This window comes from Erithacus rubecula, assembly GCF_903797595.1.
Source record: "Erithacus rubecula genome assembly, chromosome: 1".
Taxonomy (NCBI): Eukaryota; Metazoa; Chordata; class Aves; order Passeriformes; family Muscicapidae; genus Erithacus; species Erithacus rubecula.
Genome location: NC_136658.1, coordinates 25,247,807 through 25,268,810, shown reverse-complemented (window position 1 = coordinate 25,268,810; position 21,004 = coordinate 25,247,807). Strand labels below are relative to the sequence as shown.

General features: G+C 42.3%; 1 protein-coding gene across 1 annotated transcript in view; it reads left to right on the top strand.

Moving 5' to 3' along the window:
* Nucleotides 1-19,924, top strand: part of TBX15 (T-box transcription factor 15) — a 90,032-nt gene extending 70,108 nt beyond the window's left edge. The window contains exons 7-8 of the mRNA XM_079321086.1: nucleotides 4,321-4,418; nucleotides 17,754-19,924. Of these exons, the coding sequence (XP_079177212.1) occupies nucleotides 4,321-4,418; nucleotides 17,754-18,538 (883 nt within the window). The 3' untranslated portion in view covers nucleotides 18,539-19,924. The remainder of the gene's footprint in view (nucleotides 1-4,320; nucleotides 4,419-17,753) is intronic.
* Nucleotides 19,925-21,004: the final 1,080 nt, after the last annotated feature.

Below are 21,004 nucleotides of genomic sequence, written 5' to 3'. Positions count from 1 at the left end.
GCTTCCATTTCAGATTTTTCACTTCCATCAGCTTGCAGCCTCCCCCTTTATTTCCTTATGACTGTGGTCCCCATCAATGCAAGAGACTGCTAAACCCTGCTGCTTGCTGATGTTTTGCAGTCTTTGAGCACTCAAACCATGTTAAATAATGGTGTTCAGGAATCTAACCATAAGCCTTGTTGAATTGCAGAGGCAGCCTGTGTTTGATGGCCAAGCCTTAGTTCCTGTTTATTAGAGATTCCCTCTACCTGGTTTTTGGGCATTCTTCATGTTTTACAGAAGCACATAAAGTATCTATAGAAATGTAATAAGAGAAGTTCCTGATGTTGAAAGAGAAGTTTCCTGGTGGTGAAAGGATACCCACATAATGTATGAATAAGGCAGGTTGTTACTTGATTGCTTTCCTGAACTTCAAGAGATTGAGAAACCAGTTTTTGACATATGGAGCTCAGCTAGCCAAATATTTGGGTAGTGAGGGTGCAGGTTTAATGCCACAGAGACTATTTTTAGAGAATGGGTAAAGTTCATCTGACAGTGGGATGCTTGCAGGAGCTCCTTATCCAGGAGGAAGCTAGAAAGGAAAACAGCCTGGAAACTCAACAGGGTAATGGAAAAAAAAAACTCTAGGCTGAAACAAAAAACAGCACTTTCCTTTCAGATGTGGGCAGCTGAGGTAAATAAAAGTTTTTTGTGCTGAAAATGCTCTTTGAGCTTTGTCTAGGATAAGAGAGCCAGGAAGGCACAAACTTAGGCCAATAGTTTGGCTTCCCCAGCAAACAATGAAATGATGTCCTGAATCCTACATGCACTGGGAATGGCAAGATCAGCCATATGGGATGGATTATGGAGGTGCACAGATAGCTCATTTCATTTTTCAGACAATGGAACTGTTTCATTTATTGCCTATTATTAAAAGTTTATAGCACTAAAAATAAAAGCAAGAATGAAAAAGAGAGAGCAAATTTTGGATATCTTTTAAAGGACTGACCTTATTAAAAAAAAATGCTGGCAGTGAGACCTCTTCTGATACTTTTTTTTTTTTTAAACTTCCTTCATAAAGATGGTGTGAGAGGGAAGGGTTTATGACGTGATAGATAGTTTGAAGTTAATTTTTCAGTGCAGTTCTTTGGAAGAGAAAGTAGATGCCACATGGATAATGTTCAGCACACTTGGTATCAGCAACCCTGAGCAAAGGCCCTCCAAATTTCCTGACATTTCAGAAACACTGAAAACAATTGTTTTTTTTGTCAGCATTCATTATTGTCCCAAAATATCTCTTCATTGGCCAGGTGGGGATTCTTTTCCTTGTTAGGAGGTAGAACACACACACAGAATAGCACTCCAGTATTTCTGCTGACTAGGAGAGCACACCAATGTCATAAAATGCTATTGGGGAGACAGTTATTAAAGTTGACAGGGATTAAATTTCTTGATTCCCACCTCATCACCTCAACATTTTCTTTCAAAAGTAGGAATATATCTCTGACAGAAGAGAGACTGGAGATAGGGTTGTAAAATCAGTACACAAAGGTTGTGTGCCTTCCCACCATGAGCCATTTTTAGTATGACTGCATCTTTTTCCTCTGCAAAACTCCATATGTAGTGTGCTAGGTGCCTAGCAGGTTAGCACAAAAAGCTGCTGTCTCATGGATCTTGTCTGATGCCTGGAAGGATGTGAAAATTCAGTAAATATGTGTTCTGCTTACAAGCTATTCCAAAAGCACCGACAGCATTCTTTTCTGCATGGAGAAAAACAGCCCCAAAACCCAGAAAAGAAAGAGTAAAAAAAAAAGGAAACCCACAAACTAATGGGGAAAAAATTGGTCTAGTATACAGAGGCTTAAATTTGTGCATAGGAGAAGTGGACATAAGCTTGAGCTCTGTCACCCACGTGGTCAGAGAGGATGTTTTACACACATGTTCAACATATGCAAACTTGTGGGGAGTAAAGGACTCACACTCGGGGCAGGAAGACCCAGCTGTGAAGTTTTGACATTCATTCTTCATGTACTTGTGACACCAGGCTGCCCTCAGCATTGCAGGACAAGGCTGGACTGTTGCTGCCAGCAGTCACAGTGTGGAAAGGGAAGGGTGACAGGAGCTGTGTTCACAGCACAGGGGCTGTTGTAGAACTACTCCCCTGGAGCAGGAGGAGGCAGGTCCCTGTTGGTGTAGGCATTTTTCCTTTCCCTGACATACAGGGCAGGAATAAAACAGCTTTACAAGCTGCTCTGGCACTCTCAGTGCTGCCATTTACTGTCTATCAGCACACAGACACAGTTAAGTCCAACCCTTGAAAGCAGTATATTACTCCAGATTTATTATGTTCTGGCTATTCTCTTTCTGTTCCTTTTCTGTTAGAAGTAGAAATTATATGGTGCCTGTGAGAATTGTATTGATACAGCAGAAAGTATTAGATGGAGAATTAGAAACTGTGAATCATGAGTCAGTTGCTGAGCTGATAATGAGAGAGAGGCAGGGGTAACACCTTTCATTTGATTTTAGTGTCTCCATAAGCACCTCCCCTTGGGGACTGGATTTTACTGGAAGGGAGTTGTTAGACCAGAGCTAGAAGCCCAGTGCTGGTACAGAGTGGGGTTGTGTACCTGGGAATCTAATGACTGAGCCAGACTGTGTGTCCCCTGCTTTCAGTAAGCTGGCCTCCCTGCTTCCCCACACGATCCTGTGGCAGACACAGAGCAGCTGGAGTAGCACAGCTGAAACTTTCAATATGCATTTCTGATATATTACGTGGTTCTAATCATCAAGGCAGGTCCTTTCGACAACAGGTCTGGTTGCATTGCAACTTGCTTAGGGCATTTTGTGCCCCCTGGGTGTACAGTACCAGCAAGTCTTCCCTCAGTGTTTGGGCTGGGGATCATTTCATGAGGCTGCAAAAAAGGTACCACTCTCTTCCTGGCTGTGTGTGTCAAGAAGCAGATGGAGTCTGAACATGTGTGACTTTCACACCTAGGGAGCAGAGGAAATCCTGGGGGTGGTACCAGTAGTCAAAGGGCAGCTTTTGCACACAGAGCCCAGCTTAGCGGATGGGTTCAAATTCTGTCCTTGTTGCTTCTGAGCTCCATGAGCTGGCAGAGGCCACTGTATTAATCAAATAGTTTTGTTGTAATGTGCTCAGCACTAGTGTGAGACTGCTATGCAGAGATGTCTTCTGTTTCTACTTCTAACAGCTTAGCAGCTAATAAACACCATGCAACAACCTCTCTTCTAAACCTCCTCTTAAAATACAGAGTTTGGTTTGCCAACTCCAATGTATTTAAAGCATCCAAGCTTCCGGGGAGACTTTGGAAAGTTAACTGAGTGAGTGGGGCATGTGCAGAAAGACATTTTCAGAAGCAAAAGGCAGCTCCAGTGTCAGCTCAACATCTGATGAGAGGCTCTGGGGATGTTGTGCCTTTTGCATTGAAAGGGGATATGTTCTCGCATTTGATAAAGAATCTCTGCTGGTATTCAGTCAGTGCAAGGGCTGTAACCTTCTGTGGGAAAACAGGCTGGGGAAGTTGAGGAATGAGGAAGAGAGAGGTGTGCAGCTTCCACTGAGGAGAACTTTTCCTAGGAAGACACTCTAGTGTGTTTGATAATACACTTATGTCCTCACTGAGCCTGTGGCACTAAGAGACTTCCAGCAGAGCTAGGAGTTTGTGGTGACAAGAACAAATCTGAGACTCCAGCCATTCAAGAAGAAAAATTCTCACTCAATTTTTGGGTTTTTCTTTTTGCTATGTCTTTGTGGTGAGTTAGGGACTCAAAGCAGATATTCCACAGATCTTTTAGAAAGAGCATCTTATGCATTTCCAGTCAGTCCAAAACCAAGACAATTCCCTTTTTGATGGCTTCTCGTCACACTTTGGAACAGTATCCAGAACTGCAAAGTGGAGGGGAAAGACAATTTACAAAATCTCTCTGCTTCCATAGTCTGAATCCAGTCCTCCTTTATTTACATGACAGCTTATATCCAAAAATTATGGAGGGTCACTCAATGATAAATTGAGTATGCCTAGAGGAGCTGACAGTCGTGTGTCCCTTGGAAAGCAGGCAGAAGGCTTGAGATTCTTGCTAGAAAGGAAAAAGGCATTAAAAGTCTCTTAGGAGCTTTTTAAATGCTGAGTTGGGGAAATTCTATTGTACTCTCGTGGTCAGAACCTGTGCGGGAAGACTCACTCAAGAAATTCACAGGTGCCAAGGGACCTTTCAGTGGCTGCTGGCAGACTGGCAAGCAATGTCAGGGCCTTCTTTATTCAGTGCCTGTATCCCCAGCTGATTGACTTTTTTGCTCCTTGTTTCCTTTTCTTTGCACAGAACGGGGCTGGAGGCCATCATGGAGACCTATGCCTTCTGGAGGCCCCCCGTGCGCACTCTCACCTTTGAGGATTTCACCACCATGCAGAAGCAGCAAGGTGAGTGGACAAAGGGATTGCAAAGAGCTGTAGAAAGAGCAGGAGAAGAGGGCATAAAAGCAGCAATGCACCTTGCTGCATGTCCATTGGGGATGTCACACATGTTGTTGAGTTTTTGGCTGAAGTGAGAGGACACAGAGCAGAGAGGGGGATGGAAACAGAGGACAGACAAGGCCTTATGAGGTGTAATGGAACTACTTGGGTTCCCTGGTCTCACTAGAGCCAGAGACCTAAGAGTTAGAAGGAGGAGCAGGAAGGATTGTAGGGCTGGGCAAACCAGCCCAATTACATAGCATGAGTTAAACATGAAGAGAGCACAGAAAGACTAAGGAAATACTCAACTGTGTCAGACACATTTATCTCCATTTATAGTTTTCATTTGCTGTTTGTATGCAAACATAGCTCAGGGGCAGTTACCTCCTGGAAATTTTAGGGGACCAAGAATATGTCTCCCTTCGGGGTCATGCTACCTTGATTTTAAAACACAGTGGCCTTGCTGGAGACATTTTCTGCTAGTAAGAATCTGGGAGGAATTATTGGATAGGCCAAGTGTTCATGCTGTGTTTTTTTCATAGCTTCTGCCCTTTACATATCTAATTTGTTAAGTAGGACTTTCATCTCCACTTTCAGGCCATGTTGCTATTTTGCTTTTTGCAGTGGTAGGTCTTTCCCATTCACTTTAGTGCAGCTATTTCTAGTCAAAAACAGTGATCATTGAGAAAGAGATATCAAGGCAGCAGCCTGATTATTTTTTTATTTTTAAATCCCAATGTACATGCAAGAAAAGAAACAATTCAAAATGATGTTCAAATGTGACATCAGCGAAGTTAAACAATCAAAACCAAATGCCTGCCCTCTGTAGATTCTCCAGCCTCTCATATTCAAGTTTGACATCACCGCCCAAACTTTCCTCCAGATGGTGAATCCATCTGGGGATGGTGTGTTCTCCTTCAGATGCAGGGAAGAAGTGGTGGCTGTTGGGGCTGCCCATCACCAAGGCAGAATCAGAAGGGATCCAGCAGAGGAATCTCTTCTTGCTTGCTGCCAGTTCCACATGCAGCAGCCCAGGGCCCAGGTCACGTGCTAAATAATTTTTCTGATGGCATAGGACAGAAGTAGGACAGAGCACACTCGAGTCAGCTCTGTTAGACTCCCCATGCATGGTCTTTACCTGGCCATCCAACTCTTCTTGAATAGAACAGCATGGGGCAGGAGAGATCTTGCACAAGCTCAGGGGCTTGTGTTGAGGAGCACTTGTGGTGGGGGCACGTGGTCAGAGATGGGTTAAAGCAGGGATTTAGAAATATTTTTATCACCCACCTAAATAGAAACATAGCAGCCTCTCCTCCTGGTCACAGTCACTGGAGCAGCCTCTCTCCAATGTCTCACCCCCTATTCGGGCTTGCCTGCCTCCCTCCCCTCAGTTATCAGATAACGTCCTAGAGGCAGGTCCAACTATTGCTTACGTGGTAAGGTAATATTAGGAAAGGAAAATATTTAATGTATTTTTAGCTTGTTATAATATAGTTTGGCAGCTGAAAAACCAGGAAGCGAGCCAGTACCCTGTAACCTGCAAGCCCAGTGCAGACCACCACCAGTGCACCAGAGACAATAAAGCCTAGGACAGCCCTTAACTGAAGTTGTGTTCACAGGTTGGTCTCAAAACCTAACAACTCATTACAAAAGCGTTTTTGAGCTCTGCATTTAGCCATGTGAAATAATAAACCAGAAATATTCCCATCTCCACAGTGCTCTTCTCTCCAGCAATTGCTGTAACAAGCTGATCCCTGGTCTCAAAAATAGGTGCAAAAAGTACAAACATTATGTATTTTAATTTCTGGTTGCTGGGATAGCCCCTAAAGGCAAGGACAAATATGCTGGTATGGAGTCCTTGGAATTGCTGGCAGAAGGAGCAAAAATTGCTGAAATGGCTTTAAGCCACATGTGATTCCTCCCTCCAAATATAAGACAACCAGGATATATTGTGCCTACACCTCTTTGTCTCCTTGCTTTCAAGCATATGAACTGGGTGACAGGTGAGTAAATCACTGCTGTTTAAGAGCTGACATCAGCATAAGCTATTGAACCTCAGATCCTCCGAGACTTTACATGGCTGTCACTTGCCCAGTGTTTCCTTCTCTCTCCATCTGGAGCTTCAGTGCTACGAGCTGCATGGTGTCATCTCATACCATTGTATATTTATGAATTAGAAACTTTTAGGTTTTTTTTTAAATAAACTGATATTTTAATTCTAGATCCCTCTGCTTTTATCAAAGCTGGGTGAATATGTGACAATTCTGAGTAAACATTGGAGGAAATGCAAGCTTTCCTTTTATCCCCTGAAATGTTTGTTGGGAAATCATATGGGGGCTACAGGAGACTTTTGGGAGTAGATGTGTCCCCTGCAGCTAAAGAGGAATGAGTGCTTACTGCAGAGAGACGAGATGAGAGCCACAAGAGTGGCCTCATGCCTAGGACAGATGAGGAGCAAGCCATAGTTGTCTAGCCTGTGAGGAGAGAGAGAATAGATAATAGTACTATCTGTGGTGATAGGAAAAAATACAGTAGGTTCAAGTTACGTGAAGCTTAAGGATGTGCTGTAGCAGTTTCCTGTAGGAACTGTGGAATTCGGTTTTGATTTTATAAAGATGGATCCATCCTACTGTAATAGGAAAAATTACATTTTCTGGGGCAAAAATTTGGGGCACCAGCAGAATAAATAGAGTGTCTTCCTAGCTTTCAAGCAAAATGTTTCTGTGCTATGAATTTCTACAGATTTTTAGCTTTTCTTCTGTCACTTGGTAATTTTTTCATGAAATAAAAGTGCTATCTGACTTTTCCAAGATGCTTTTTTTTCTAACAAATCCAACCAAATTACTTGGCCAGGTTAGAGATCTGATGAATAAAAATAACTGTACAGATGTGATGATTTTTTGGAGAGTGTTTAATTTACTGCCACTTGTGCCAGTTTAGAAAATTTAGTGTGTATTATAAAATGAGGAGCTGACTGATCTCAAAGCTGATAACTACAAATATGCCCTCCAGTAAGGGCAATCCCAGTATTACTCTGCAGACTCTGCTTCCAGCATTAATTTATCCAGAGCTAAATAAATTAGTGCAGTTCCTAAAAGGTACAAATCCCAAAAATCCTGTAGTGGTCAGTAGTGATAGGAGCAAAGGTAGCAAGGGCAATAGAGATTGCTTGGTAACCTGCAAGCATGCAAACAAGCCTCATTCAAGAGACTTCAAGTTTTCTGCTCCAAGTGTTCATCCCTTTTTGTGGGTGTTAAGAGCTAAGGACAAATTTCCCCTCATCCACCTTCTTCATACATTTAATTGTTTTGCAGGGTTTTATTTCCCCTTTCTGTGCCTCTCTAAGTGAATAGGGCCAATCATTTAATTTCTCTTTTAGTGGGAACCTTTCCAGGTTCTTAATTGTTTATTTAAAACAAGTCTGCACAGGATATTCCAGATGCATCCATGTGATACAATTATCTAAATATATTACAATTTTTTCCACATTATCCTTTGTGCCATTCGACCTGCATCCTAGTGCTTTGCTCATTTGTTTGGGCTAAGCTTTATGAGGAGCAACAGCGACAGACACACCAAAATCAATACTTGGTGTGCTGGATGCAGCTGTTTCATGCAGGGATTGAATAACTTTCTAATCTGCACAATGATAGATTTCAGCTGCCATGCAAACTGGAGAGTTTGATGTCACTCCCAGCTGCAGATGCCTGGTGCAGCTGAATCTTGTGGTCCATGAGCTTTAGTTGCACATATTGCCATTGAAGGACAACACATCAGCAAGTCCCTGCAGGTCTGTGACCTGAGTGGTCACCATGCTGTCCTGTCAAGGGAAAGAAGATGCTGGTTCTGTTAGTGAAATCCCCTGGCTTGAGAACAAAACCTCTCTTTTGGAGCACATATCCAAAAGTATCCACAGCCTCACAAGAGTGAGCACCATGCTGGACACAATCACAGTAGATCTGCAGCCAGTTTTGAAACAAAGAAGTCCCCACCCCCACTCCCCCTGAGATAAACCTTTGCATTAAATGCTCTGAAATGGCAGTCCAGGAGCAGCTGACCTTCTGGGGAATGGCATCACCCACACTGCAGTCTACTTATGCTAGTGAGAAAGGGCTTATTGAATGCATATGGCAGTGAGATGTGTGGAAAGCCAAGAATCTATTAAAGTCTTTAATTGGAATATATTTTCAAAATTTAGATTGAACCTCATCCAGATTCTCATTATTAAAAATTTGTGGCTCAGTTTCTTGATTTTAAAAGGGAATGTAAAAAAAAAAAAAAAATAAAAAAAAAAGCGAGAGAGAGAGAGGAAAAAAGAAAATCAGAGTTCCAGTAACTCTGCATTATGTCACTAAGAGTAAAAAGAGCTATGTCTGGCTCATTTGCGATATCCAGTTTCCCACTGATTTTCCAGGATATTGTCACGAGCAGATCACTGCCAGTGACTGTAAGTTTTGTGAGACTAAAAAGGCACTGGGGCAATATTAGATGAGTGATCAGTATCTAATCCTTCATACAAAAGCTGAGTAGTTATCAAGAAATGAAATCAAAGGTACCCTGGAATCTGGTTGGAAGAAGTATCTCCTCAGGACCAATATGAGAGTTGCATTATTTGATCTATCACTGCAGTACATAAAAATTCACTTCATAATTAAATTACTATTTTGACACATGCACACCAAATTCGCAGGAGTCAAACATCTTAAACTGGTCAGCTCTCAAGGCAGCTTTCTTTTCAAATGGGCTCTTTTCTTGAATAAGTACTTTTGCTAGGAACTCCAAAGGGTAGACACAGTAGATTCAACCCCTTTCCCATTAACATGAGCATCTGCATTCATCTTGGACTGAAGGTAGAGTCTATTTCTTAGGGGATCTGCAAAATTGGCATTAGTGGTTCTTGAGTTTAGCACTGAAAATTGTTTACAAGGGTATTGGAGGGAAAGAGGGGTTTGTTCCTCACTGGTAAGAGAGTGAGTGCTATCTCTAGAGCAGTATGCATATACAAACTGGTTGAGTACAGGTCCTTCTGAGAGGGGTACAACTTAACTCTGCAGTCTTGTGTCAACAGGGATATGCACAAAAGGCTCCCTCTTCTCGGTGTGGAACAGATTCAAATGTTTCATTTACTGTTGTAAAGGACAAATGTTTTCTTGTAGTAAGGATGTTTCCAGACGGACCCTAAGTCTGCACAGGCTATCAGCAGATGTGAGACAGATACCCCAAGCTGAGGTGTTGCTGCTTTTCCAGCTTCTCTGTCTGTAAACATTATCCTTTCTGGGCAAGCATCACCTCTGTCTTGCCAAGGTTTGTCTGTACTGCCTGTAATTTATTCAGTATAATACTCTTCCCCCAGGGGGGTGGTGCTCAAAGAGCTGCCCTGATTGCACCCATATGAAAACAAAATCCTGAATACACAAATGTGTACTGGTGTCAAGTGGAAGGAAGACTGAGCCCTCCAGAACCTCATCTGAAGGCATTGCAGGTGCCTGGAGGCAGAAAGAAGTAAATAACTGTTAAGATCATTTTGGCTTTATCTGAGATCCCAGATCCCAAAAATAGTGACTCCCAAAAGAGTGGAGCTGCTTACGCCAAGGGAGCAAATTCATCTGATTGGCCTCTTGCCTCCCAAAGGCAGCCATCAGTTCTGTCAGCAATGCCACCAGGATAATCTGGATACTGCTTCCCTTTCGAAATCAATTGTAAACAGTCTAGGCTCTTGGCAGTGGTCAGATAGCTGGGTGTGGACTCAATTATCTACTTGGTTCTTTTGACCTTGAAGAGGAGATTGGAAACAGAGCGATTGTTGCCACAGTTACTGGGATCAAGTGCTGGTTTCTGCTGCATACTTAAAATGGCTCATAGATTGTCTCACTTAAACAAAGCACCAGGGAACAAACTGTTCCAGCTTCTTCTAGGCTGAGCTGCAGACAGTTTACCTTTAGAGAGGGGACAGTTTTGGTGCTTCACTGGAAAATTGAAATACTCTCCCAGATGAGACACAAGAAGCTGGAAGTCAAAGCCTGTGCCAGTTCCGGATGACCTGAAAGGAGCCTGAAGTGCTCTTGTTGCTCCAGAGAGGTGTTTACTCTGATTTCCAGTGACTGGAGCCTGTCCCTGTTACCTGATGAGTGGTGATTAGATTTCACATGAATGACTAGAGGTGGGCAATGATGCTTTGAAGATTTGCACAGTTTCCAAAGAGTAGCACAAAATTTTCTCATGAATAGAAAATTATATGTTCCTTGAACTTGCCACAGTATTTCAATGTTTTTCCTCAGCTGTCTTGGATGGGAATGGAAATCACATGTCCTAAGTCATACTTTTTTTCCACATTAGAAAAAAGGATTGTTTTTTATCATTAGGTCTTGAAAATATTTTATCTTGGAGGATGACTGAGGCAAGTTTTATCCCTAATTTTCTGACTGTTCTATTTGCTTTGCAGAAGTCTGTAAGATGTAAAGGGAAGTAAAGTATTATTCTGAGTTGTTGTAGATCTACCATTAATTCCACTGATTCTTGTGGCAAACATATTTAAAAAGTCCTTCTCTGTAATTTGCTATCCTTAATGAAAATTTCCTTTCATTCCTCACTTTTGTGCCATACAGTACATACTTTTCCTCTTAAAATCTATTGCTGCAATTATCTTTTTAAAAAATGTGCTCTGTGAGCTGTATCCTAAAGAACTACAAAGCACTCTTTATATTTCCTCTACAACCCAGCAACTTGGCACACAATCCGTTTTGAGTTTCATTTGGGCCTTTTAAAGATTTTACCAGCGGATTCATAATTTGATAATTGGCCATGGGCTCTAGAGAGAAAAATTCTGTGAAGAAAGAAATGGCTCTCATTCCCATGAAAATGGGAAGTTTTCATTCCTAAAAATAGGGAAGGAGTGAAGAGAGAGTCCAGCATGTCACAGACCAGGTGGCCCTGCCCTTTCTTGGTAAGAAGACAAGGAACAGGCAACAAAGACATTTAGTTTTCCAAGGTGGTGAAAAGGAAACTCAGAGGGGTACTAATGGTGATGAATAACCATTCAGTCCTCCTGAAGATTTTAGGTTTGAGTTTTGGAAAGCTAGGAATGGGAACAGAGACCTTGGGCTGCCAGTTACACTTGCAAGGAAGAAGTTGTCTTGATAGGTGAGAGCAGGAGTGACACCTGATATTGTGGCATTTAGATGTCTAAAGCCATCAAGCAGGACTGAGGCATGTGCTGCTTGAAGCAGAAATGGATCCAGGTTTGTACTATGCCTGGTTCCAAAAGGACATGAGATCAGATAGTTACAGTGGCACACTCTGGCCTCCTAATCTATCTGTCAGACCACCTGGCAATCTGCACAAATCCTCCATCCTGACCTCATTACTCCCTCAGATTCCCATTCCTGGGCAATTAAAAAAATTGATTTTTGTTTGCGACCAAAGGTGAAGTAACTTGGAAGGCAGAGAGTAAATTTCATATGCCATACTTAGTGTACATGTGTGTACAAGTGCACAGAATGGGAGTAGGATTTATCTTTTTGTTCAAATTTCTTTTCCTGCATGCATGCATGCCATTACATTTATTTATTTTTGTGTCTGAGAATAGGACGCTGCAAAACATTGGAAAGAGTTGCTCTTTCCTGTGCTTTAGAAAGACCCTGTACATAGATATCCAAGGCTGTAGAGCCATTGCAAAAACCAGACCTTTCAGAAATTACTTGGAGTACATCTGCATGGACAGGCTCCTCTGTGCTCTTTGCTGGCCAGACACATACCAGCTTCTGGCCAGCTTCATTTGGAAAGCTGGAGAGTTGCATTATCATGGCTCAGTGCCCAAGTGAATATAAACCACCTCTCAGGAGGGCTTATTTACTAAAGTAAAGTGCCAGGAGGAGAGTTGTGAGCCAGGTGAATGACTTGTGGCCACAGTCCCTTTTTCCTGCACCCCCAGGTGCTTGGACACGTGCCTATCAGATGATGCCAACATTTTGGACAGGTGTCAGAAGAGGGACTATGGCTCCTCCAGGAGATGGATAGGTGAGGTCATGCACCTATCAGTCCAAGCATATGTTCACATATGGAGGTATGAGGAGATGGCCTGGCTTAGGCTGTGGGCTGGGCACTGTCCTGTGGGCTCTTCAAAGCCTGCAGCCCATGGGCTGGCCATGCTACCCCGTGGTTTGTGTCTGGCCATGAGCTAAACTAGCTTGTAGGTGGGAGTGGAATAAGCTGTCTGAGAAGCATTTGTACTCCAAGAATAACTTTGTGCTGCCTGACCCATCAAAACATAATATCTTAAGATGAACCACCTTACTGCTCCCATGCTTTTTGGAAAGTAAGGCACAAACTCTGAGGACACGCAGCCACATCTGTTTGCAGTGTGACAGTGAATACCAAGTCACCCAGTGTGAGACCAGCCATGCTGAGAACTGCAGGCTGTGACCAAGTTGCCCAAACTTCTCTAAAGCTCTTGTCTGTCTGGTGAGACTTTGCCCTTGCACGGGGTATGGCATTCATGTTCAGGTATGCTGTGCTGACAGCAGCTCTGCACTGAGCAAGGACCAAGAAGTTTGTATGGAGGCACTGCCGGTGATGGTAACATCCAATGTCTGGAAACATTAGCGGGGAAATATGCTGCAGTGGAGTCCAAGTTTGATTTATGTGCACCTTTCAGATAAAGGCGGTTGGGATGAGTTGTGGGTCAAGTGAATAGTATGGTGTCATTTGCAAGACAGATCCCAGAAAATTTTCCGTGCACAATTGCTTCAGACTCCCTTGGCACTGATGCTCTCCCCACTATCTTGCTGTTGCCAGAAAGCTCCTTTGGCTAATGCTGGCTGCTGTCTGACGTGTTTTCCATCTACACTGCAGTGTTAGAAATTTTCTATGTGACCTGCCTTCTGTGGAAGAGGTCTCTGTAGCATTTCAGATGCCCTGGCATGCTGAATGTTTCCAAAATACTCCAACCCCTCATTTTAAGGCACAACATGTCTATGGATTATATATAAATGGGCTGCAGTTTGCCCTGAAATTGTCCCTAACACAAGCTCAGTTTGGTAAAAACAAAAGCAAGTATTTATTTGGAACATACAGGAAGACAGCATTATTACTGAGGATTAGATGGACACATGTGACAGGAAGGAAACATCAGTCATAAGCTACTTGAGAAGATATTTTAATGGCAGTTCTTGATGCCCAAAGGAAAAGCTGTAATTTCTTCTGTAAGCCTTGTGGGCATCTATTAACCGGTGCACAGACAACATTTCTATTTGGTGTCATAAGATGAAATGCTGAAAAGAAGAGGAAGGTTTGTCTTAGTATCCCATCCTTTCCACATGGTCTCCCTGTCTTCCACCATGATTTCATTCTTCTTTTTCTATACTTCTCAATCCCACTTGGTAAATTTTGACTTCCTGCACTTGATCGTACTCCAGTTCGCTCATTGAAAATGCTTCTGTCCTTTTGATAAGGTCAATTTAGTTATCACTTGTATGCTGTGAGAACAAGCTCCTTTCAGAATGACAGCATTGTTTGGCTAAACCCTGGGCAGAATAGCAGGACGCTGTAAGGGCAGACACTTTCACCTGCCATGTGAGGCAGGCTTCAGATACAAAGGAGGGGCCTTTGAAATTCTGAACCTTCAATTTATACAAATGTGACCCACATATGTGGAAGCAACGTCTGCAGAGACAAAAAGTTGTCTTCTGGGGGCTGCTCAAAGTAGTAATTAAGCACTCTGGTGTCATGGTAAGTGCAGAGGTGAGAGATACTGCAGCATTGCTGGTAAATACTTTTGGTGTTGGCAACTATTTCCAGGGGAAATGGTGGGTAGAGAAAAGGAACAGAGGACAGCTATCTAGAGATTAATTTTGTTCTTGCTTAAATGTGGTCTCGGTAGGCTTAAACTAGACCTAACATAGTTTTGTGTATCAGTTTAATGATATTGGTTTGTATCCATGCCTTCCATTAAAATAACATACGCATCTGTTTTTCCAAGACTGTAGTATGGTGTGGATATATTTGCTGGGCTGGCTGCCATCTCTAGGGGTATTTGGCTGACTTTGTATCAACTGCAGGCCAAATTATAACTTCACAAAAGTCCAGGTTGTGTATGGCCCATACTTAGGGCTGCCAGCAAAGATGGCTAAGAAATGTCCTTTGGAGCAGAGCAAAGCTGGTCCAAAGAGAATGAGCTGAGACAAGCTTTGCATTGTATTATCTCCTGTTCCACTTTTAAGGTGTAAAGATTACTCTCTGCAAATGATTAGGAACTTCCTGCTTCTGCATTATGCTCTGTTGCAGCAGAAGTGTGATGTGTCCTATGCTTGTGGTTGGCATTGGTAGCAAAGCATTCTTGAAAGAGAGCTGTCAGGTTTGGCATTTGCTCCTGTTAATGGATCCTCTATCTCCTCATCATTTTGAAGTTACAGAGAAAAAGAAAAATATTTTTTACTCTGCTTCCTAATTGTTGTATTGCCACTTCAGGGTTTTCCTGTTGGCCTGCAAATAGGGATTATTCAAAGCTGAATCGCTCAATCCCTCTTTGGAGGTGACCTTAAATGTGCTATTCTCAGTTTGAGAACCATTAAGCAATCACTGAAACTACTAACAAGCAAAACTTACTCTGTGTAGCCAAAGCCTCACTTATGGGTACGACTGAATTGTAGCTTCTCAGCAGATTAATAAAGTCTTGAGGTAACTGGTGTGTGCACTTTTCTTCTACTGAGTTGGTGAAGTTTAGCTCTGGGGCAAAGGAAGACCAAAATTAAGACATTGTATTTAATAATTTATTCTATGTATTTTATTTCAAACAGGAAATTAAATACTCATACATATATACGTATGTAATTTTACTTACTTTCCAGACACTGTCAGCAAGGGAGTCACTTTCTGCAGTTTGTTCATTAAATAAATGGTGTAAAGAATCAAAAGCAGGATTACTGTTAAATACATCTTACTTTATGCTGTATTTGTTTTGTGATTATTTGACCTCTGTATTTGGATAACTACAAGATGATACATGAATTCAGCTGTCTGCCTGTTCTCCTTGTTAGAGGTTGTGCTTTTTACAGCAGGGCTAACAAAAGAATGGTGTCTGTAGTTGTGTTCAATCTCACCTTTATTGGCAATTTCAACTAAAACCAGATAGCAATGGAACTATTTGTGTAGAGGCCAACCTTCCCTTTTGCTGACCTTACTGCAGTATTGACAACCTGTAACAGAGAGACAGGGAGAAAGGCTGGAAGAGGTACCATCTTTACTTACCATAGCCAAAATAGCCTGAGGTTAAATGAATTAAATGAACGAGGGAAATGTAGCCTTTAAAATAAATGCTAAATTAGAAACTTACACAACAAACCTTTGAACTCTGGAGCTAAAACACATGAGCAAGTTTGAGTATTGGAGAATTGTCAAGAAGTGAATACTGAGTCCAATTTCTCTCATTTACTTTAATGGAAATTTGATGCAATGATTCTCTTTTACACTTCTGAATGAATGACAAAAGGAGTCAGTGGCTCAGCAATAACTGGTGAGCATTCTTCCCCATGGCTGGTAATGGGAATGACTGCTTTGATTTAGCAACACAGAAATTTGCCTTTTGTTAGTGTTGTCTGGGTGAACAGCAACCGCTCCAAACTATGCTTACCTAGTGCTGTTTTTCTTCTTGTTTTCTGAATCTACATTAAAAAAATTTAAAAATAACAAATATTATTAATTTCTCAAGGTTACGTTTTCCCTTCCCATTCTGTTTCACCCTAGATATGTCAGAAGAAGTCAGATATAATCTTGCTTTCATTCTTACCATCATATACTGACACAGAATATGTCTTTCTAGTGCATCTCTTTACAACTAACATACTCTCTTTTCTTCAAGCAACATTACATTAAGCTCTTTCCTGTTTTTTATTTTTTTGTTTTTTATTTTTTTGGTTTGGTTTGGTTTGGTTTAGTTTGGTTTGGTTTGGTTTGGTTTGGTTTGGCTTTTTAGCAGATCTAGACTGGTCTCAAAATCCTGCTGGATTTTTTTCCATAAGGTGATACAAGAAAAAATTGTCCCTTATTTTTGATCCTCTGTGTGCAGTCTCTTTTATCTTCCCATTCAAACACTATCTTTTCAAATCCCTTTGCCTCTCATCTGTAATCTCCTACCTTGTTGGAAATGCTGTCTCCCAGTTCCTCTGGGTCTGTTTATTCCCTGGTCAAATTTTTTCTTCAGCACTTCTTTGTTCTTTTTACAAGAGTCTCCAGTGTTGGCTGCCCTAATGCAGAAAGGGAATCTCATAAAAAGAAAATAATCAAATGGAAATAAAAGGTTTCACATCAGGAAACTGAGTTCTTTTAAGCACAGATCTGATTTTCCTGGTTGTTCAAAGAAGCTTCCTCCAATTCAGAATGTTTCCTATAAATAATGTCTTCTTAAGCTCAAAACTGTGCCATCATCTTTTACGTAACACTTACTTTCTGTTTGCTACCATTATTGGTAGTATTACACAGTATTATTTTCCCAGGTCAGAACATGTGAGCATCCCTGCTGAGCAGAATGGTCAATTCCATCACACATAGGATAAATATTGTCAATGCACTGATAGTACTGACATGCATATATATCAGTATTTTGTCAACATCAGTGGTATGACATATGGAATTCCTTTTAAGGTTTAAACACACGATTGAAAATCCTGACACATCTCCTTTCTGTGCTCTGTGGAGCAGGATGTAGCTTGAAACTGTGTCCCTACATTTTAGTGTTACTTCTGGCTTGAATCAGTACCTCTGCACCATGAGCCCGCTGACAAAAATGCTGAATGGTGCAGAATCCAACATGCTTTCAGCCACTTCCCACCGCAAATCCTGAGCAGATGAGAAAGAGTATTTGCAGTGAGACCATACAGTTCACTGACTGCTGGTCTTCCTACAGACAAGGAAAGGGGAGAAATTACCTTCTTTTTACTTTTATTTTCTTTATTTTTTTCCTTAGAAAGAATTAGATAAACATGCCTGCAAAGGGACTGATGGAGCCATCTTTCCTCTCAGCTTTTCCCAGTGTCTTGGGTTAGTCTGTGTCAGGTTTGCTTCCCTCTCCCATTTTAAAAGGGAATAAAATGTCTGTTGAAAAACAAAGTCGTAGCAAAAAAGCAGAAGGAAAGACCAATGGATGCTATTAATAAACTGAGGGTCCTTGCCAAGAAAGGCTGAGTTTTCCAGTGGCCATTTTACCACCCTTGCTTCTTTATTGAACTAAGCTGTTTTCTGATGAGGTTGTCTCATTTTGCAGATGTAGTTCTGGGTGCTGAACATCCTCCCATGTGTTTTGTTTTGCAGGAGGCAGCACAGGAACGTCCCCGACCACCTCCAGCACAGGGACCCCATCACCATCCGCATCTTCTCACCTTCTCTCTCCATCCTGCTCTCCTCCAGCCTTCCATCTGGCTCCCAACACTTTCAATGTTGGCTGCCGGGAGAGTCAGCTTTGCAACCTCAACCTGTCTGATTATCCTCCTTGTGCCAGAAGCAACATGGCAGCACTGCAGAGCTACCCAGGGCTGAGCGACGGGGGCTACAACCGGCTACAGAGCAGCACTGCCGCTGCCTCCCAGCCCTCCGAAACCTTCATGCCTCAGAGGACTCCCTCCTTGATCTCAGGAATGCCGGCTCCCTCCTCCCTGCCCAGCAACAGCAAGATGGAGGCGTACAGTGGCCAGCTGGGATCCTTCCCTGGCTCCCAGTTTCAATATGTCATGCAAGCAGGCAACCCTGCTTCCACCTCCTCCTCTTCCCACATGTTTGGTGGTGGCCACATGCAGCAGAGCTCCTACAATGCCTTCTCCCTGCACAATCCCTACAACCTCTATGGATACAATTTCCCTGCTTCCCCCAGGCTGGCAGCAAGCCCAGAGAAACTCACCACCTCCCAAAGCACTTTACTCTGCTCTTCCCCATCCAGTGGGGCCTTTGGAGAGAGGCAATACCTTTCTACGGGGATGGATCACGGGATGCACATGATCAGCCCTCCCTCCAGCAACCAGCAGACGGCCGCCGCCTGTGACAACAGGCAGTATGGAGCGGTTCAGGGCTCCTCCTCACAGATGTCTGTGCACATGGTCTAACAAGCCACGCCTCTCCTTGGCATCAAAGGTAGACAGACCTTCATCGTTCCCAGGGGTGAACCCATCCCAGTACTATTTTGCCTTCAAACTTATAGTGGAACTAGTATTGTAATGATAAACGAGAACATAAGCCATCTAGGTGTGTGCCCCAGAACCTTCCAGAGAGTCTCAACTGACAGCAATTGCAGCTTGTAGCCCAGGGCCTCCAGATTAGCATGAGGCATCTGTTTTTTCTGGACATTGCAGAGAAGAGGGCACAGAAGCAGAAGCTGAAGAGAAGAAGCTGAATTTACTGTTTATGCATTAACTTTAAGCAGTGTGAGCTTTCAGTGTGGAGGGACCCACTTCCTGTGCTGTCTCCTCCAAGTATTGAAGAAGGGTAGTCTCCCAGGGCTTCATCCTCTGAAGCTGCACTGCCCATGGCTTTAAAGACCTCCCCTTTCCCAGAGAGCTCCTCACTGCAGGAGCAGCTCAGCCCATCTCTGAAACCAGCGAGACCTGTGGGTCTTCCCCTGCAGCACAGGAACAGCACTGCTGGGCTGGAGCTTCTTCTGGAGAGGTTTCTCATTTTCACCATGGCTCTGCCCAACCAGCTGTTTCTTTATGAAGGTTGAGTTCACCAGCACCCATCCTGCAGATGGAAATGGGAGAGACAGAGGAAAGAAAAGTTTTAGCTCACAAATGAGCCTCAGACAGAAGTGGGAATGTAACTTTGGAAAGATGAATGGGGGAAGGGGGCTCAGCTCCTGTTGACTTGACTGGAAGAAATGCAGCAGAACCGAATGGATGACAGTCTTCGTGGGGAATGTATGTCTCCCATAGCACTCATCCCAGTGGGAAGGAACTGTCCAGACTGAGTTCATGGGGAAGAGTGGTGGGAAAAGAGAGCTCTACGGGAGTGCAGCTGACCTTGCATGCGAGAGTTGCTGTAGAAAACCATTAGCATTTCAGAACCAGTGAGGTTGAGTATTTGCCAACCTTCTACCTGCCACATGGTGTCTATTTAATCAATTAGATCATTGCCTTTTAACATTTTTCTTTTCAGTTTTTTTTTTCTCTTCTTCTTTTTTTTCCTTTTTTCTCTTCAAATCCTTTAAAAATAAGAAAACAATTGTAGCTTGGTGCAAGCTATGCATTTAAGTTGTGTGAAAATGCAAATACCAAGTAACAGAATACAAATATTATTGAGAATTGTTTTGAGGTGTTGTAGATAAATGTATTTATATGCCTAGTGGGGTATTCAATATTATGAATATAAAAGAGGGCAATAAAAATGGTATGTAAAATATGTATGAAGAAAAAGCTGTATAAAGATTTGCCCTATGCACGGAACTCTGTTTCTAAGTGCCAAGCACAGAAAGCGCTAAATAAATCTTCGCAATTGTTCTCTCTGTGTTCTTCTCTGTCTGTGATGCTTCCTCAGTGGTTTTCTAGAGACAGACATTTTAAAAATACTGTCACATGTGTTTGCACAACAGAGGGGGTGAAGATGTGGTGCTAGATTGTGAAGTCCAGGCAATATTGCAATAAAAATAAAAATTCTGTTTTGTCAAGAAATTTTAAAAATTGAGTCCTTGGAATTTGTAAGTTGCCTTCTTCACAGAAAGTGTATCTCAAAACCAGATAGAGTTGTTATTTTGATTATTGAGGAAGCTCTTCAGAACAATTTTTCACAGTTGGTATAGTCAATGATACTTTAAAATAGCAATATAATTTATTTATACTTTAAAAGTAATTTTAAAAGGCATTTAGGGGTCTGTTTCAGTTTTTAGATTTGCCCTATGCTTCTAATATGAGAGTGAGACATTATCACCGAAAGCTGAGGGGAAGCTCAAGCCCCCCCAGGCCTGGCTGTAAGTTATGGCTTCAGAGTTTGCAGATTTCCCTGTGTCAATAAACTTTTATCCCCTGAATTGAAAAAGCACCAGAAAGGTAGAAAGACCTTTAAAGATCAATTCTACATGCATTTCTTTATTTTTGTTTTTACAAGGGAAGATAAATATACCAATGCCATTCCCGGCTCTCTGCCTAGTCTGTCTGACTGTATTCTGGCTTTTACTGTGTCTAGTCTTGGGGTGCTGCTGTAAGGGGTAGGGGGGATTATGGATGGTGACAATCTGTCCTTCACCTTGTTGTCTGTTGTTTACTCCTAGTAATGAATCACTGGTTTAATCTTAGCCAGGGAGTTTTACAGTCTTCTAAAATCCTTTCAGAATCTTTCAGAAATGTCCTTCATCCAGTGCTTTGATGTTTGCTTTTGGGTTTAATTCAATTTTATGGCAACAATTTCTACAGGTTAATACCATGTTGTGTGAACTAGTATTTCGTTCTGCTGGCTCTTTGCATTGCTCTTTCTTATTTAATCAATTCAATTCTATGTGAGTCGATCTATATTTCAGCTAGAAGAAGAGACTCAACAAAATCAAGACCATTGTCTGTATCAAAATACATGTATCTCATATGGGT